This window comes from Pipistrellus kuhlii, unplaced genomic scaffold (assembly GCF_014108245.1).
Source record: "Pipistrellus kuhlii isolate mPipKuh1 unplaced genomic scaffold, mPipKuh1.p scaffold_m20_p_10, whole genome shotgun sequence".
Lineage (NCBI taxonomy): Eukaryota > Metazoa > Chordata > Mammalia > Chiroptera > Vespertilionidae > Pipistrellus > Pipistrellus kuhlii.
The window spans coordinates 55,267,344-55,282,562 of NW_023425405.1; the positions used below are offsets into that span (position 1 = coordinate 55,267,344).

At 41.6% G+C, this 15,219-nt stretch overlaps 1 protein-coding gene across 4 annotated transcripts in view; it reads left to right on the forward strand.

The window, feature by feature from the left end:
- Positions 1 to 15,219, forward strand: part of HECW1 (HECT, C2 and WW domain containing E3 ubiquitin protein ligase 1) — a 101,141-nt gene that overhangs the window by 68,662 nt on the left and 17,260 nt on the right. For all 4 annotated transcript variants that reach the window (XM_036429813.2, XM_045578612.1, XM_036429811.2 and 1 more), the window contains 9 exons: positions 1,199 to 1,341; positions 3,304 to 3,425; positions 4,766 to 4,951; positions 7,610 to 7,744; positions 8,996 to 9,101; positions 10,058 to 10,154; positions 11,011 to 11,094; positions 11,726 to 11,835; positions 14,833 to 14,953. In XM_036429813.2, coding sequence (XP_036285706.1) covers positions 1,199 to 1,341; positions 3,304 to 3,425; positions 4,766 to 4,951; positions 7,610 to 7,744; positions 8,996 to 9,101; positions 10,058 to 10,154; positions 11,011 to 11,094; positions 11,726 to 11,835; positions 14,833 to 14,953 — 1,104 coding nt within the window. The remainder of the gene's footprint in view (positions 1 to 1,198; positions 1,342 to 3,303; positions 3,426 to 4,765; positions 4,952 to 7,609; positions 7,745 to 8,995; positions 9,102 to 10,057; positions 10,155 to 11,010; positions 11,095 to 11,725; positions 11,836 to 14,832; positions 14,954 to 15,219) is intronic.

Genomic DNA, 15,219 nt, shown 5'->3' on the forward strand with positions numbered 1-15,219 from the left:
TGGTGGCAAGAGATGAGCTAAACCTGAGAGTCATTTAAAGGTGGGGAATCCTCTGAACTTCTTGATGGCCCAAGTTTGAAAATAGGTGTGCTTAATCAAGAGGCTCACGGAGTCCCACGCCCCCATCTTAGGTATTCACCGACGGTGTCAGTTTTCCATGAACTCTGTAGAATTTGTATGCCAAATTATGCTTGTAGGCACATTTTCTGCAGCTCAAGTTGGAGAACTAATTCCATTCAAACTGCTGCCAGTAGCAACCAACCAGGTGCTCTCTGCCTCCCTTCAGCTGGTCTCCTAGCCCTGCCTGAGGTCCATCACCGAGCTATTCAGAATTCTCCAAGGGTGGACTCTCTGAAACTATTTTCTCTATAGTTTCTCCCCAACAAGTTCATACTCTGATTTCAAAATATATTTTATGTGTTTCCTCATCTGTGTTCACATACCTCTTACGCATCTAGGAAAGCTTTTTTACATCACTAGAGTCATGGTTTATATAGAATTCCGTCTAGACTATGTGGGTTTAGAGTGTGATATCATATTCTAGTTTTCTATTTGACCTGGAGGTCCAGGACAGAGCCTGTGCAGATTGGAAGAGTTAGTCAATATTTAATAGATACCTGGCAAAGTGGCTAACTGGCTGGCCAACTGACTAAATCCTCAATTTGGGAAGAAAAATAAAGTGTTCCTTCAAATAACCAGAAAACATTTGTCTGCCAAAATATTTTATTTTTTGCCAGCATGATTTTATTTCCACATACCTGCTGGTCATATCAGTTTCTTGTCAAGTAAAAGTAAGTGAGTAGAACTACTCTTCTAGTTTGTTATTACAATAATATAGAGGTATTATAATTTGATATTTTAATTGTAACATTTTAAGTTACTTCCCATGGCTTTATTTTAGACTTAGCCAGGGTATAGGCTATTTTTTTTAACTCATTATTTATGTTGGTGGTTTTTTTTTTTTTTTAGAAGTCACCATACTTGAAACTTATCATATCACACAAAACAAATAGAAGTGAAACCATCCAGAGACACTTGTCTTACTAATTGTTTTGGCTCTCTTGTGGGAATGTTAAGCATTTTTTCCCCAGACATCCAAGACAACATTTTCCAGATTTCCCCAGTAATCTGATTCGTAGCACCAGCCCCAACCAATAAACAAAAGTTAACTCTTGTCTTTCCATTTTCTGATGCAAAGGTATCAAAATATTCAGCGAACCATTGCCACAGAGAGGCCGGAAGAAGATTCTAGTAGCCAAAATTGTGAGCAAGTCCCCGCAGGAGGCGGCGGAGGAGGTGGTGAGAGTGACTCAGACACTGAATCTTCCCAGTTGAGCTTAGGTATGGGAGGAGGGGTCCCTGGACTCTGGGATGGCGTCCCGTGGCTGTGTGACAGAGTGTGTGAGCCCCTAGGAGCATGGTGCTGTGCCCTCGGGGGAAAGAAAGCAATAGGATGGATGGAGGTCAGGACAGAGGAGAAAGAGGCAAGGAGCAAACCGAAGTTTCCCACAGGGAACTAAGGAAGAAACGGGTTCACATAAAGAGAGTGCCAGCACTATGGCTTGGGGACATGAGGCAGATGAAGTCTGGGGACTCAGAGCTGGGTTTGCTATGTACTTGTGCATCAAGGCAATTTTTTCAGTGTCTTAATCATTTCTAGTTAGGTGAATTTACTTCTTGTAGTCTGTGGATTTTCTGCTTATAAATAAAACATGCAATCAAAATGCATGCTCTACTTCAAAAGAACCACACTATAAATGGGAATAATTAGTTGTTTGCTTTAGGAATAAAATATGGTTCCCCTTGAGGGAGAAACCTGGGAATAAAGACATTTTCTAGATGTGGTTATGCATATCACCCAAGAGCCTTTTTTACCAAATATTGTAGGGTAGGTGGCCATCAGACGTCTGCTTGTCATTTCTTGGAACTCAGATGAGGATATTCAAAAGGCATAAGAGACTGGCTTTCACTTTTTAAACATGTGATGACATAAGAGGGTCACCCTGACATACAAATAATCCACTTTTTAAATGTGAGTTGTGATAGAAATTTTATTTGCAAAAATAAGGCTCAGGAGATTAACCAAAGGGCTTGTATGCATGCATATAAGCCTAACCAATGGATACCTTCACCTGGGGTGTGAGAGCATGAGTGGGGAGGTGGGGGAGGGGGGTAATGGGGAAATAACGGCACATATGTAATACCTTATTCAATAAAGAAAAAAATTTAAAAAAAAAAAAAAAACAAGGCTCTCAGAAAATAGTCTGAGCAAACAAGCATGTGTTTTCAGTCCTCCCAGGTCTTGGCTCTGTACAACCATGCAAAATAGTGGACACTTTCATGCTGTCTTTTGAATGCACACACACAGTTCTACCAACGATTTTAATTGCCTTCACTTTATTCCTTTTACCAGATATACTAACTTAACGGGCTAGTTTAGGATTTTCTAGTGGTAATTTCTTGGTTCGGCCTTCTGAGAGAGATTTGGTGAAGTCATTGAGGAATTAGAAACATAAGGAAAAAAGGAGCAAAGAAGTTTATTTCTGGGTTTGGTATCCATATGTTGGCATTTGTTATGTAACAAACCACCCCAAAACTTAGTAGCTTAAATTCACATTATTTTCCAATGGTCCTGCAGATGGGCAATTTGAGCAGAGCTCAGCAAAGGGGTTCCTCAGGTGCCACTGGGCTCCCCCATCTGTCCTTGGTCCACTGTCCCATCAGCCATGATCTGTCTGCCCTGAGAGGGCCTCGTCTGGGGCCGCTTGTTCCTGCTCCCCGTGGCTTCTCCTCTTTATTCTCACGATGGTGGCAGAGTGCAGAGTGGGAGTTAGGGACACAGAGGCCTCTTAAAACCTTGGCCCCAAGCCTCTGGTAAATTGTGTTCGTTAAAGCCAGACACACGGCCAGCTCGATTCAACACGGGGAGAAGCTGCAAAGTCTCATGGGAGGAGGAAATTGTAGTCCTCTCTGCAAACAATCTATCCTGCCTAGGACTAGCAATTTCCAAAGAAAATGTTAAAAAGTAATTAATTGGCATAAAAGGGATACGATATTCAAGGACTTGAGCCTAACTGAAGTTATTCAGAAACACTCCTAGAAATCATGGTTCTTCACTGACATGCACAAGGTGATATGACTCCCGGTCAGATCACTGACTCCTAGTCAGTTTACTGTGAAAAGCAATAGTCCCCTCCAGCTGTGCAAGTAAAGGTGTGAGTGCTGCTGGTGTGCAGAGGAGAGTGCTGTGCTTGAAGTGACTTTCTTTCAATGCGCTCCGTGCTTTTGCTTCACCTTTTCCAGATCTGAGGAGAGAAGGGCCCCTTTCTCCGGTGAACTCACAAAAAATCACCTTGCTGCTGCAGTCGCCCGCGGTCAAGTTTATCACCAATCCTGAATTCTTCACCGTACTGCATGCCAATTATGTGAGTGCTCCAACAATGCAGAATGAGCCTGGCCTGGCTTCCATCAGAATCAAAAGTGCAACTTTGCCAAGTTGTTTGATACCTGAAAGGGGGTAGAATTTTAACCCCAGCGAGAAAAAAGAAAACGGCTCAGTCCACTCTTTTCACTCTGTGCGTTTTCCAAAAAGGGAAAGAGCTGGACTGGGACCTGCTGCTTACTCTTCGGGTTTTTGTTGGCGTCAGTGTGTTAGGGTCAGTGAAAGCGCTTTGGTAGGAGTGTGGGAGAAAGGCTGGGGGACTAAGACTCAAAAATGATTCACCATCCTAGTGAGAGATGACGAAGGCCTGCTAAGTCAGGGCTGGCCTCATGGAAAGGAATGACTCGGTTCAGGAGTCATTTCTGCGTGGAATCAATCGCAGTGCTTCGACCACTGTGATTGGGGGGGGGGGGGGGGGGGGGGGGGGGGGCGGAGCGGTGAGGACTCAGGGAAGTCTGAGTCCTTTTTGCTTTGAGCACCTGAGTGAGATGGTGACTCCATTAGGCGGGTCCAGTAGTTGAATGAGATGGCAGTTTGTGTCATGGAAGGAGGAGATCCGATTTTAGCAGGTTACATATGAGAAGCCGCTGGGACACTCAGCTGCCCTGTGTGCAGGCCTGAGTGCTGAAGGGGGATAAGGATGCCAGATCCTGGGCACCAGGGGACTGGGCCAGCGGGAGCTATCCCATGCCTGCTGGCTCCAGCTTTCCTTTTATCACATGCACACAACATTCCCGTGAGCCATAAAATCCTCATTTGCACAATTAGAAATTCTTGAATTTTTTTGTTTTTCTCATCCCCTTCCCCTTACATACAAACATTTCTACAGAGGAATCAAAAGAGGTATGGACCCTGAAGTCCTGCCTTAAATGCCAGGAAGCTTAAATTAATGCTCTTTGTTGTAGACAGCTAACGGAGCACAGGCAGACCTGTGCAGTCAGAGAGGATCCATGGAGGAGAGAGAGAAGAAAGACTCAAAGAGGTCAAGAGAGATTCAAAAAAGCCGAGTTGCTGAGAGAGGAAGGAAAGAGGAGGGAGGTGAGCCTTTGAGATGCACAGGGAGGTTGACTGTGTCCAAGGCTGAGGAGCAGCAGGGAGAGAAGGGATCGCAAACAGGTCCACGTGTGTTTACAGCTGCTCACTTAATTTCGTAGTGAGATTTCTGCTTCTGAGGTTGCCTCCTCGAGGCTCACCATGCATAGCTGTTTAGAAATCACATGATAGTACATGAAGGTTCTCAAACTGTGCTTGATCTGTGTTGTTGTTGTTTTTTTCTTTCTGATCCTCCACTCCCTACCCCAACTGGCTCCGACCCCGTCTCAGAATGCTTACCGCGTCTTCACCAGTAGCACCTGCTTAAAGCACATGATTCTGAAGGTCCGGCGGGATGCACGCAACTTTGAACGCTACCAGCATAACCGGGACTTGGTGAATTTCATCAACATGTTTGCAGACACGCGTCTGGAATTGCCTCGGGGCTGGGAGATCAAAACGGACCAGCAGGGAAAGGTGAGTGGGACTGTGTGGCCCTTTCACCAAAGGGGCTCTTACTGTGAAAGGGAGGACACTGACAGTGAGGAGGGAGGTGGATGAGGAGAGGAGAGCCTATGCACCTGGGGTGTGCCATTGGCCAGCAGGAGGCAGGGAGGAGGGGCTATCCACAGCAGGGAGCTGTCCTGTGCATTGGAGGGTGTTTAGCAGCATCCCCGGTTCTGTCCACGGAGCACCCCCACCAAGTTTTGACCTTTCTCTATGCCCCCCGGTGGGCAAAATCACCCCCATTTGAGAACTGTCTCTATCTCTTTAAATTTAGGTTTGGACCTTGAAACCAGATTACTGTTTTGCCTCCCTAGACAGCTAACTCTCAGAGAATGAAATTATTAGCTTAATGGCAGTGACGTGATTAGGTTACTCACTGTGATTTCCCTAGTAGGCCATCAGTTCTCCTTAAGACAGCCTGGCAAACAGCAGTGGGCCACATTGAGTTTGTGCCGTGTTAACTGGCTTGCATTGTGCCTTTGTGTGACCTTAACCAAAACTGGTCCTTCCCAGCAATGCGTTAGAAGCCTAGCTGAGTTTGCTAAAGTGAGGATGTTTTTTCTTCATCATCATCAATCATCTCAATTTATTTATAAGACAGGCCAACATTTACTAAAGAAACGTCCCCGTGTAATCTTTTGTGAACTTTGGTGGAGAGAGCCTCTCCCTCTTTTAGGGTCAAAGGAATCAGAAGCTTCACCAGGAGACATGTCTCTCAATACCAAACTGAATTACTCCATTTTTCCCCCTTTGTGATTGTGAGCCAGCCGGAGTGGTACTGTCATAAAAACAGTACCACCGGGAGCTATAAACTCTTTCCCACAAACCGATTAGCATGCCTCAGCACCTCAGTTCTCTAGATTGTGTGAGGAAAGACTGCAAGTCCATGAGTATAAGGAAGCTCTATGACCAGCTCCTCTGTAGTCAGGGATGAATGAGGATTGAGGGATTTTTCGTGCAGCAGAAAAGCCACCACAGCCACAATCTGCTCCCCAAGTTCTCACTTAGTAGATGTGGCCTCCTCTGGGAGAATGGCAGCGATGTATATACCTTGAGGAATTGCTGGGATGTGGTGGGGTGGGAAATAAAGCCTGAGCCAGAACAGAAAGTAGAGGATCAGTGCCGGGGTGCACCTGCCAAGCTCAGTGGTCCGCGGTGGCGGCCATGATTGCAGTTATTGTTTAGCCAAGATGCCAGGAGACACCACGATGAGTCAGTGAACAGAAAGGCAGTGTTTATTATGCAAGAGCACACACTCATGCCAGCCATTTGCCTATCCTTGGATTTTAAGGATGAAGCGCTCCTATCAGGAAACAAACAACAGGGGCCCAGTGGAATGCAGTCAGCCCTGGTTATCCATGGCATACACTGCCTCCTACTCATCGCTGAAGCAGAAAGCACAGCAGCTGAGACATGCACCTAGAGACTGTCTTTATTCCATTGCAAAGGCCTCTTTTATCATATATTAATTGACTGTATAAGTGTGGGTTTATTTCTGGGCTCTTTATTCTGTTCCATTGGTCTACATGTCTGTTTTTATGACAGCACCATGCTTTTTTTGATTTCTATAATCTTGAAATATAGCTTAATATCAGGTAGCCTCCAACTTTGTTCTTCTTTCTCAGGATTGCTGTGGCTATTTGTGGTCTTCTTTTGTTATACATAAGTTTTGGGGTTATTTGTTTTAGTTCTATGAAATACAGAGTACTAAAAGTAATCATTATGCATCCATTGGTATTTTTCAGAGTACTGAAAGTAATCATTATGCATCCATCAATCTGAATACTCTATTTATTAAAATTCTATGTTAAAAGGAAATTTGATAACTTAAGGAAATGCTTATAAATTAATAGGCAAAAAGATTTACAACAAAATTATTGTTAATATGGGAAAATATGTACATATGTGCAAATGTGTATATTTGCATAGGAAAATAAAAAAAAAACTGGAAAACAATACCAAAACAGCTCAGCCAGTGTCACTCAGTGGTTAGGCATTGACCCATGAACCAGAAGCTCATGGTTCAATTCCCAGTCAGGGCACATGCCTGGGTTGTGGGCTCAGTCCCCAGTGGGGGATTTACAGGAAGCAGCTAATGAATGATTCTCTCTCATCATTAATGTTTCTATCTCTCCCTCTCCCTTCCTCTCTGAAATCAATAAAAATATATTTTTTAAATTACCAAAATATTTTGGTAGTCGCCTTTAGATTGTGTTAGTTAGGATGACTTAAGTTATTTTCTTTTTACTATTTCATCCTTTCAATTTTTTTTTTATCAGTGGGACTCTACTAATTCTATATTAAAAAGCATTTTTTTAAAAGTAAAATCCTATAAAAGTTATTAATCACTATCCATCAAAGGCTCTATGAAACGTATTTTGCATATGAAATAAAGTGTTGTTGTTACTACTGTGTAACTTCACAGTGTGAAGTGTTCATGGGTGCTATTGCTTCATTCAACTACTGAGCAAACAGATGCACCGTGCCCGGTTTTCCATCTATTGTAATTTTGAGTAAATAAAAAAAGGGAGACAAGAATAAGCATGATGCCTTGGCCCCGCAGCATTCCCTCCCATAGTTCACTTCACTCTGGCTCCTTCTCAGCTCTTTCCCCTGGTCTGTCTGCAGTCTTTTTTCGTGGACCACAACAGCCGAGCGACCACTTTCATCGACCCCCGAATCCCTCTTCAGAACGGCCGTCTTCCTAACCATCTGATGCATCGCCAGCACCTGCAGAGGCTCCGCAGTTACAGCGCTGGAGAGGTAACGCCCTCCCAGCCCTCCACTCCCAGGCCCACACTCTGCCTCTGTCTGTGGAGCCAGAACCCTTTGTAAGCGGCCACGATCTCGGAGGCATGAACCAGGCACAAGGAGTGCCCTGTTCTCATCCCAGCACGTGCTGTACTGGTTTATATCTCTTTCATTCCCTGTGCTTACCTGCTGCTGAGCCAGGAAAGGCTGTCCCCTCTCCTAAGCTCACAATCATTGCCTTTCTGAAATACTGTTTCTATATCCCATATTCTTTCCTGTCCTCTTTTCTCAAGCCATACAGTTTCTGAGAATATGATGAGAAAATCCATTTTTATGTCCGAACATCTTTTTATAACATCAAGAGATGAGGGCACTGAGAACAATTTCCCATCAAACAGCTTTTAAAGTTGAATTTTAGAGTGAGGCAAAAAATTAGAAAACGGTCAGAAAAAAAGGGAATATCTGTGTGGCCCCCTTTAGAGAATCTCCAGGGAGAACCACAGTGTGCATACACCTCAGAAGAAACTAGAGCAATAACTATCTACCCAAAAGCTTTCGGACAGCAAACATAAGTCTTAAACGAAGAGCTGGTGTTGGTGTGTCATCACTTGCTTTAATAAAAGCCTGGTGTGCAAAACAAGATCGTTACATTTCCGAGGAGTCATCTGTGTACTCGGAGAGATGCAGCTATTTCCAATCAAGGGCACTCGTGTTTCAATGCCACTGTAATCAAATGAACTTTTCTTTCATGGGGTCATCTTAGGTATCATCGTTTCAGGATACTACTGAAAACACACACATAACAGGTGTGTGTGACCATGCAGAGAGGAAGTATTACATATCTCCAAGTGTTATGTGGGTGTCGAGTCCCCCCATACACCAGACACTCAGCAGGAAACAAGCTCACAGACTGTAGAAAGCAGTGCCCCAACTTCCCAGCTCAACACATAGCCCCCCTGTCTGGTGGCAGTTTTACAGTACTTCCAAAAGTGCTAGGCATGAGATGATAGTGTACAAATTCAAAATTCTGCATCAACTTGAAATAGGTCATTTCAACTTATTTAAAATGCCCAAGCTCTTTAATATTATAAGGCAATTTCAGTATTATTGTAAGGTAATTTCATATAATAAAAAGAAACTGAGTACTGGAGACATTTCATTGCCAATAAAATGTATTTCAATGTAATAAGGGCTATCTATGACAAACCCACAGCCAACATCATACTCAATGAGCAAAAAGTAATCATTTTATTTTGGAATTAGGCCTCCGATGTCTGTAGAAACAGAGGAGCCTCTTTGTTGGCCCGGCCAGGACACAGCCTCGTAGCTGCTATTCGAAACCAGCATCAACATGAGTCATTGCCACTGGGTATGTATCATGCTTTTAGAACCCCTGGGTATTCAGTAATTAACCTTGTTTTTCTTATTGTGAATCCTTTACTACAATATTGAGGATTCTGTTGAGTTATTTTTCCTTCTCTTTTATGGCATAGTTCCCCCCCCCCCTTCATGTTTATACCCGTTTTCCCCTCCCCTTTCCTTCTTTCCCCTTTCTCCTTCCTCCTCGCTTTGTCCTCTCTCATCCCTCACCTCCTTCTTCCCTAATATCTTCCAGACTTACGTTTCCCTTCTTCTTTACTGTACTCAGTGATTTGTTAGCTAAGTCCAGGGGAGCATAATTTAATGAGGTCATGAATTTGTTGCTGTTAGATGCAGTTTTTAAGTTAAACCTCTCATCCCTTGTGTGTATGGGGATAAGTCGACACAGTCTTGATTTCTAAGCTCAACTGCCTCTTTTCAAAACACATGCAGCTTGTATTAGGGGGTGGGAGGTGGGAGGGGAAGGTGAGAGGGTCTAAATGGATTTGGATAGTTCCATTATCACTCCCAGAAATCAATTCATGGCCACAGGTCGTAAGTGTCAAGTGCTCAGAAAAATATTTATTTGAACTCATAAAGAATCTTGTGCTAAAATAACTATGGCAAAATGACCAAGAGAATTTATTAAGAAGAGAATAAGACTTTGCTTGTAGGAGAACTACTTTATATTTTATCTATTCACACAGTAATGAGTTAACACATGGTTAAGTTTCTGGAATATTAAGATGATTAACTTAGATTGAGTTCACTTTTGGTGTGATTGTTTAAAAATAATGCTATTATATCATTGGAAACACCCTCAAGAGCTCACATTTTTTGATACATTGCTACCTGCCCCTTAAACTTCTCAATTAATTCTCGTATCAAGCAGCCATCTTCCAATCACTAGAGAAATCATCTGTGGTCTGCAGACTGAAGCACAACTCTGCCTTTTGTCTGTTTCAGCATATAATGACAAGATTGTGGCATTCCTTCGCCAGCCAAACATTTTTGAAATGCTGCAGGAGCGTCAGCCAAGTTTGGCAAGAAACCACACTCTCAGGTAGGGGCCAGTCCACCACCCGTCTAACTCTAGATCTTCTCAGCTAGTTTTCAAGATGGGAAAACACCTCTGTGGAGAGACAGAGCAGAAGGCTTTGATGTTTTTTATCCATGCATTTAAGCTATAATTTGAATACTCAAAATGAAGGAGCCAGAGGGTTCTAATGTTCTCGGAAGTGTAGCAATCAGCAATAGTCCTATTGTCAGGTTACCTATGATTCAGGATGATGCTAAAACGGTGATTTCCATTGATTTGGAAGGAAGCACTGAAAGGGAGCAAAATACTTTTAATTTTAAAGTATTTATGTAAAGCACCATACACATTTTTGAAATAAAATTATTTAATAGTAAATCATATATAAAATGGACCTTATTCAAAAGAAGCAAACAAAAAAGTATCATATATGTTCCAATTCTCCTAAAAGTATCATATCTGTTCTATTGTTTATTGGGGTCCTATTTGAATAAGTGTCTCTGGAAATCTAAATCACTTCATTTGGAAGGAATAGTCACAAAAAGTGATAAAAAGAGAAAATATCTCCTGACGCTAAATCCCACTTTCTCACCAAGAGAGTTAAACGCCTCTCTTTCAGTTTACTGTCCAGAATTTCAGAAGCTGGCAATGCATGGATATTAAGAGCGTTCCCTTGTAATCTTAATTCTACCTCACATACGGACTAACAATTGTTAGTGATAATAACCAGCGAACTTTAAATACCAAGAATATTAGTATACATGACACTAATGAGGACATCACTGTTCAGCCACAGTGGAAGAGAGAGAAAAAGGGATCAGAAAAGGATTCATTCCTTGGCTGCTGAGTTTGTGTGTAACTCTTCTTTTCCACATTATTCAAGGGAGAAAATCCATTACATTCGGACGGAGGGTAATAATGGACTTGAAAAGCTGTCCTGTGATGCAGATCTAGTTATTTTGCTGAGGTAAGAGGCTAAGCCTGGAGCGATTCTGGAAAAGCATCTGGAAAAGCTACCCTGGGCAGTTCTTCACGACAGCCCGGCTGACACACACCATTTGCTCTAGAGCACATGTGTCAAACACAAGGCCCGCGGGCCAAATCCGTCCCGCCAGGCCTTGCAATATGGCCCGCACCGCGCTGTCATCACTGCACTCCGCTGCGTTTCCATCACAATGACAGTTTATGACTGTTCAGTAAACCATTCGGCCCTCGATTTAGGCTGGATTTTAGATTTTGGCCCCTTCTCTGATTGAGTTCGACACCCCTACTCTAGAGGTTTCTAGTGACCGTGACTAAGAAGGGCCCCCACCTGGTGGTGCATGCCATCCATTGCCTTCTTTACATTGACGGTTCAGGTAGCAAGAGCTGAATATAGTACTTGATAGAGACTTTGATGTAGTATTAATTAGGGTTTAAAATAACAGAGAGAAAAAATAACACTGAGAATGTGCTGGGATGTGCCTATCTTTTAAATACTATGTAGTATGCGAATGTGAGTGTTTTTGTTGTTTTGTGAGGGCTGTAACAGCCGTTATGCTAATTCATGAATACTCTCTCATGGACAGAGAATAAACTTTTTTTTTCTTACTTTGCAGTCTCTTTGAAGAAGAGATTATGTCCTACATCCCCCTGCAAGCTGCCTTCCACCCCGGGTACAGCTTCTCTCCCCGCTGTTCACCCTGCTCCTCACCTCAGAACTCCCCAGGTAATGTGGGAAGCTGGCCGTGTACCTCCTGTAAGTGGCCACCTGTGTTTCTACCAGGTGGTGGTGAAAGAAGGATGATTGTGTGCTTGCCTATCTCTCTGCCACCTGTTTTTGTTTTAAATATATTATATTGATTTTTTTTTGCAGAGAGAAAGAGAGAGGGATAGAGAGTTAGAAACATCGATGAGGGAGAATCATTGATCAGCTGCCTCTTACACAAGGTACATGCTCTTGATTGGAATCGAACCTGGGATCTCTCAGTCCACAGACTGATGCTCTATCCACTGAGCCAAACTAGCTTCAGCTGCCACCTGTTTTTGTAATGCCCCAAGACTTGAATTCATTTTACTTTCCAAATAGTTTGATTTTGATTTTTTTTTTTTTTGCAAAACCAGTATTTCATGATGTGTATAAATTATGTGAAATTTAAATATAAATGCTTCTAAATAGAATGTTAGTGGAACCCAATCATACTTGTTTAAGTATTTTTAATGGCAACTGTCATACTACAACAGCAGGTGTGAGCAGTAATGACAGAGACCATATGGCCCCAAAACCATAAACTATTTCCTGTCTTTCTGCCAGACCTGCTCTAAATTTCTATTACATTCCAAATGCATTCTATAAGAACTTAAAAGAGACCCAGCTAGTGTGGCTCAGTGGCTGAGCATCACAGTCCGATTCCTGGTCAGGATATATATACCTGGGTTGCAGGCTCAGTCCCAATGTGGTGAAAGAGATAGCCGATCAATGATTTTCTCTCACAATTGATGTTTCTATCTCTCTCTTCCTCTCCTTTCCTCTCTGAAATCAATTAAAATATTTTTTTTTAATTTAAAAGGGAAGAGCCCTTTATGAAACCTTTATCCTTATGACTCATAATGTCAATATTGGCAACTTTTCTCATGTTGTAAAGATGTTAACTAGGATATATGTTTAGTAGGGACTACCATACGTCCCCAGAAAGATGCCAAAGAGTTTTCTTACATGGTATGAAATGGTTCCCCTGAAGTTTTCTTTATATGTTAGAATGAATTTACTCCTGATACAAAGAAATCTTTGTCAATATTTTTTATTCCCAATGAGGAAATGTATATTAAACTGTTTATGGAAAAAGGAAGATACTATTTTCTATGTTCGTCAAAACAATTAACTTAAGTAAAAACCATACCCCCAAATATGACCAGATATTGGAGACTTTCCCCCCATTTGTTAGCATTATCACATTGTTGCAGGTCTTGGGGTAACCCAATTTTTATATAACTTTAAAAGTAAAGGAAGTTCGTTTGAAAAATCTGGTAACTTTTTATCTCACAACCTCAAGAGTCAGGGTCCAGGTTTGGCTTCTGAAGCGGATGAAAAAATTCAGAAGAGAAACAGAATTTAGCAAAATGCTCTGTCCCTCAAAAAGGGTGTGTCGGTATCACGCAATACTGCTATAGGTCGCTAAAACTAGAATGTTTTTTTAGTTTGACTCCTCCAAGTCATGTTACTTGAAATTGTCTCTTAGAGGTGTTTTTATTGTTAAACTCAGTTTTTAAGTCAGTACTTCTCTGTTGTTACTTCCTCCAAACAAGTGTACCAATGACATTGTTAAAGAAATGCTTAATGCACGCTACCTGTGACTAACAATGTGATTGAGGTGCCATGACCTGGGGAAAGGTAGAGCAGGAGTTTTGTCTGAGCCAGAACAATTGTCTCCAATGTGCACAGAGTGACTTACTTTTGGGGAGCAGACCCTTCCATTTGGAGAAGCTATTGGTCTAGATTAGTGGTGGGCAAACTCATTAGTCAACAGAGCCAAATATCAACAGTACAAAGACTGAAATTTCTTTTAAGAGACAAATTTTTTAAACTTAAGCTTCTTCTAATGACACTTCTTTAAAACAGACTCACCCAGGCTGTATTATTTTGTGTAAGAGCCACACTCAAGGGGCCAAAGAGCCGCATGTGGCTCGAGAGCCGCAGTTTGCCAACCACTGGTCTAGATGATGATCTGCTATTTTGTTGTAAAGATTGTCCCAGCCTTGTAACCTGTCTACACTTTGGTCCAAACTTTGGCAATAGAGTATGATTTTAACATCACTATATGTGAGAGATATGTTGGAAATGGAAAAAGAAGAGGCAGTAAAGAGTGATTTGCTAAATGAGATGTATTTGGATAACTTTTATAAAAAGACTCAACTTTCCTGATAGAAATATTACTGATGCCATGAGTACAAGCACTCACCAGTTCATTTTGTCAGAGGTCTTAATTATTTACCCTCTTGGCTTAGACGATAGGGTCATAGATTATATAATCCAAATATAGTGATATTAAGTTTCACAATTCCCATTTTCTAGACTTTTATGAAATTAACCTGGATGCTACAGAGATGCAGAATCATAGATTTTTATGCCAAAGTATTTTGCAAAATTCATAGAAGTGACCATGGGATTATTGGTAGTACCAGCAATATTGAAAGATATTTGTCTTTCTCTGACTGGCTTATTTCACTTAGCATACTAATCTCCAGGTACCTTCATGCTATCTCAAAAGGTAATAGATCCTTCAATTTTAGCATCAATATCAATATCAATATACTTAGAGAAATAAAACGTATGCATATATTACAGCTGCCTCGTTAGAGTTACAATCACTTCTTATAATATAGCGACTTACCAAAAAAGTTTAATCTAGTTTTGCTTATGTTGTTTTAGATTATTTAAGTGCAATTAAGCCAAGAAATATGCTCCCCAAAGAATTTGTAAGAGAAATATAACTTGAAATGTAGCGGAAGACAAATATTTCTTGTCAGCAGAATTTTTTCTGTGTTGTATTATTTCTACTTATTGTAAAAGTAATTGAAGAAGTAATGGAAATGAAGGGAAACTTCTTGGAGAAAAAAATATGAAGACATGAATATGCCTCTGGTCGGCCCTTTCTCTACCACTGCTCTATGTGTTTGTTCTTTGATAAACAGTGTTGACCTTCAGCTCATGTGCTTCTCTCTGCAGGTTTACAGAGAGCCAGTGCAAGAGCCCCTTCACCCTACCGGAGAGATTTTGAGGCCAAGCTCCGTAATTTCTACCGAAAACTGGAAGCCAAAGGATTTGGTCAGGGTCCAGGGAAAATTAAGTAAGTGCTCCAGTACTTGACACTGAATTCAGACAGTAGCTTTTTTTTTTTTTTAATCTTTTAACCTTTTATACCTTTGTAATATTATTTTGGAAATTGGATACTATGGTGTGGTAAAGTTATTTTCATAGTAAAGAGAAAGAAAAAAGTTATCAAGTTAAGAAGAAAGAAAACGGAAGTTAAGAAATTGAAGAGGAGACAGAAAGGGAAGGAAAAAGAGGAGGGCCAGAAAGAAAGAACAGTAGATTTCAGACAAAGGCATGCTC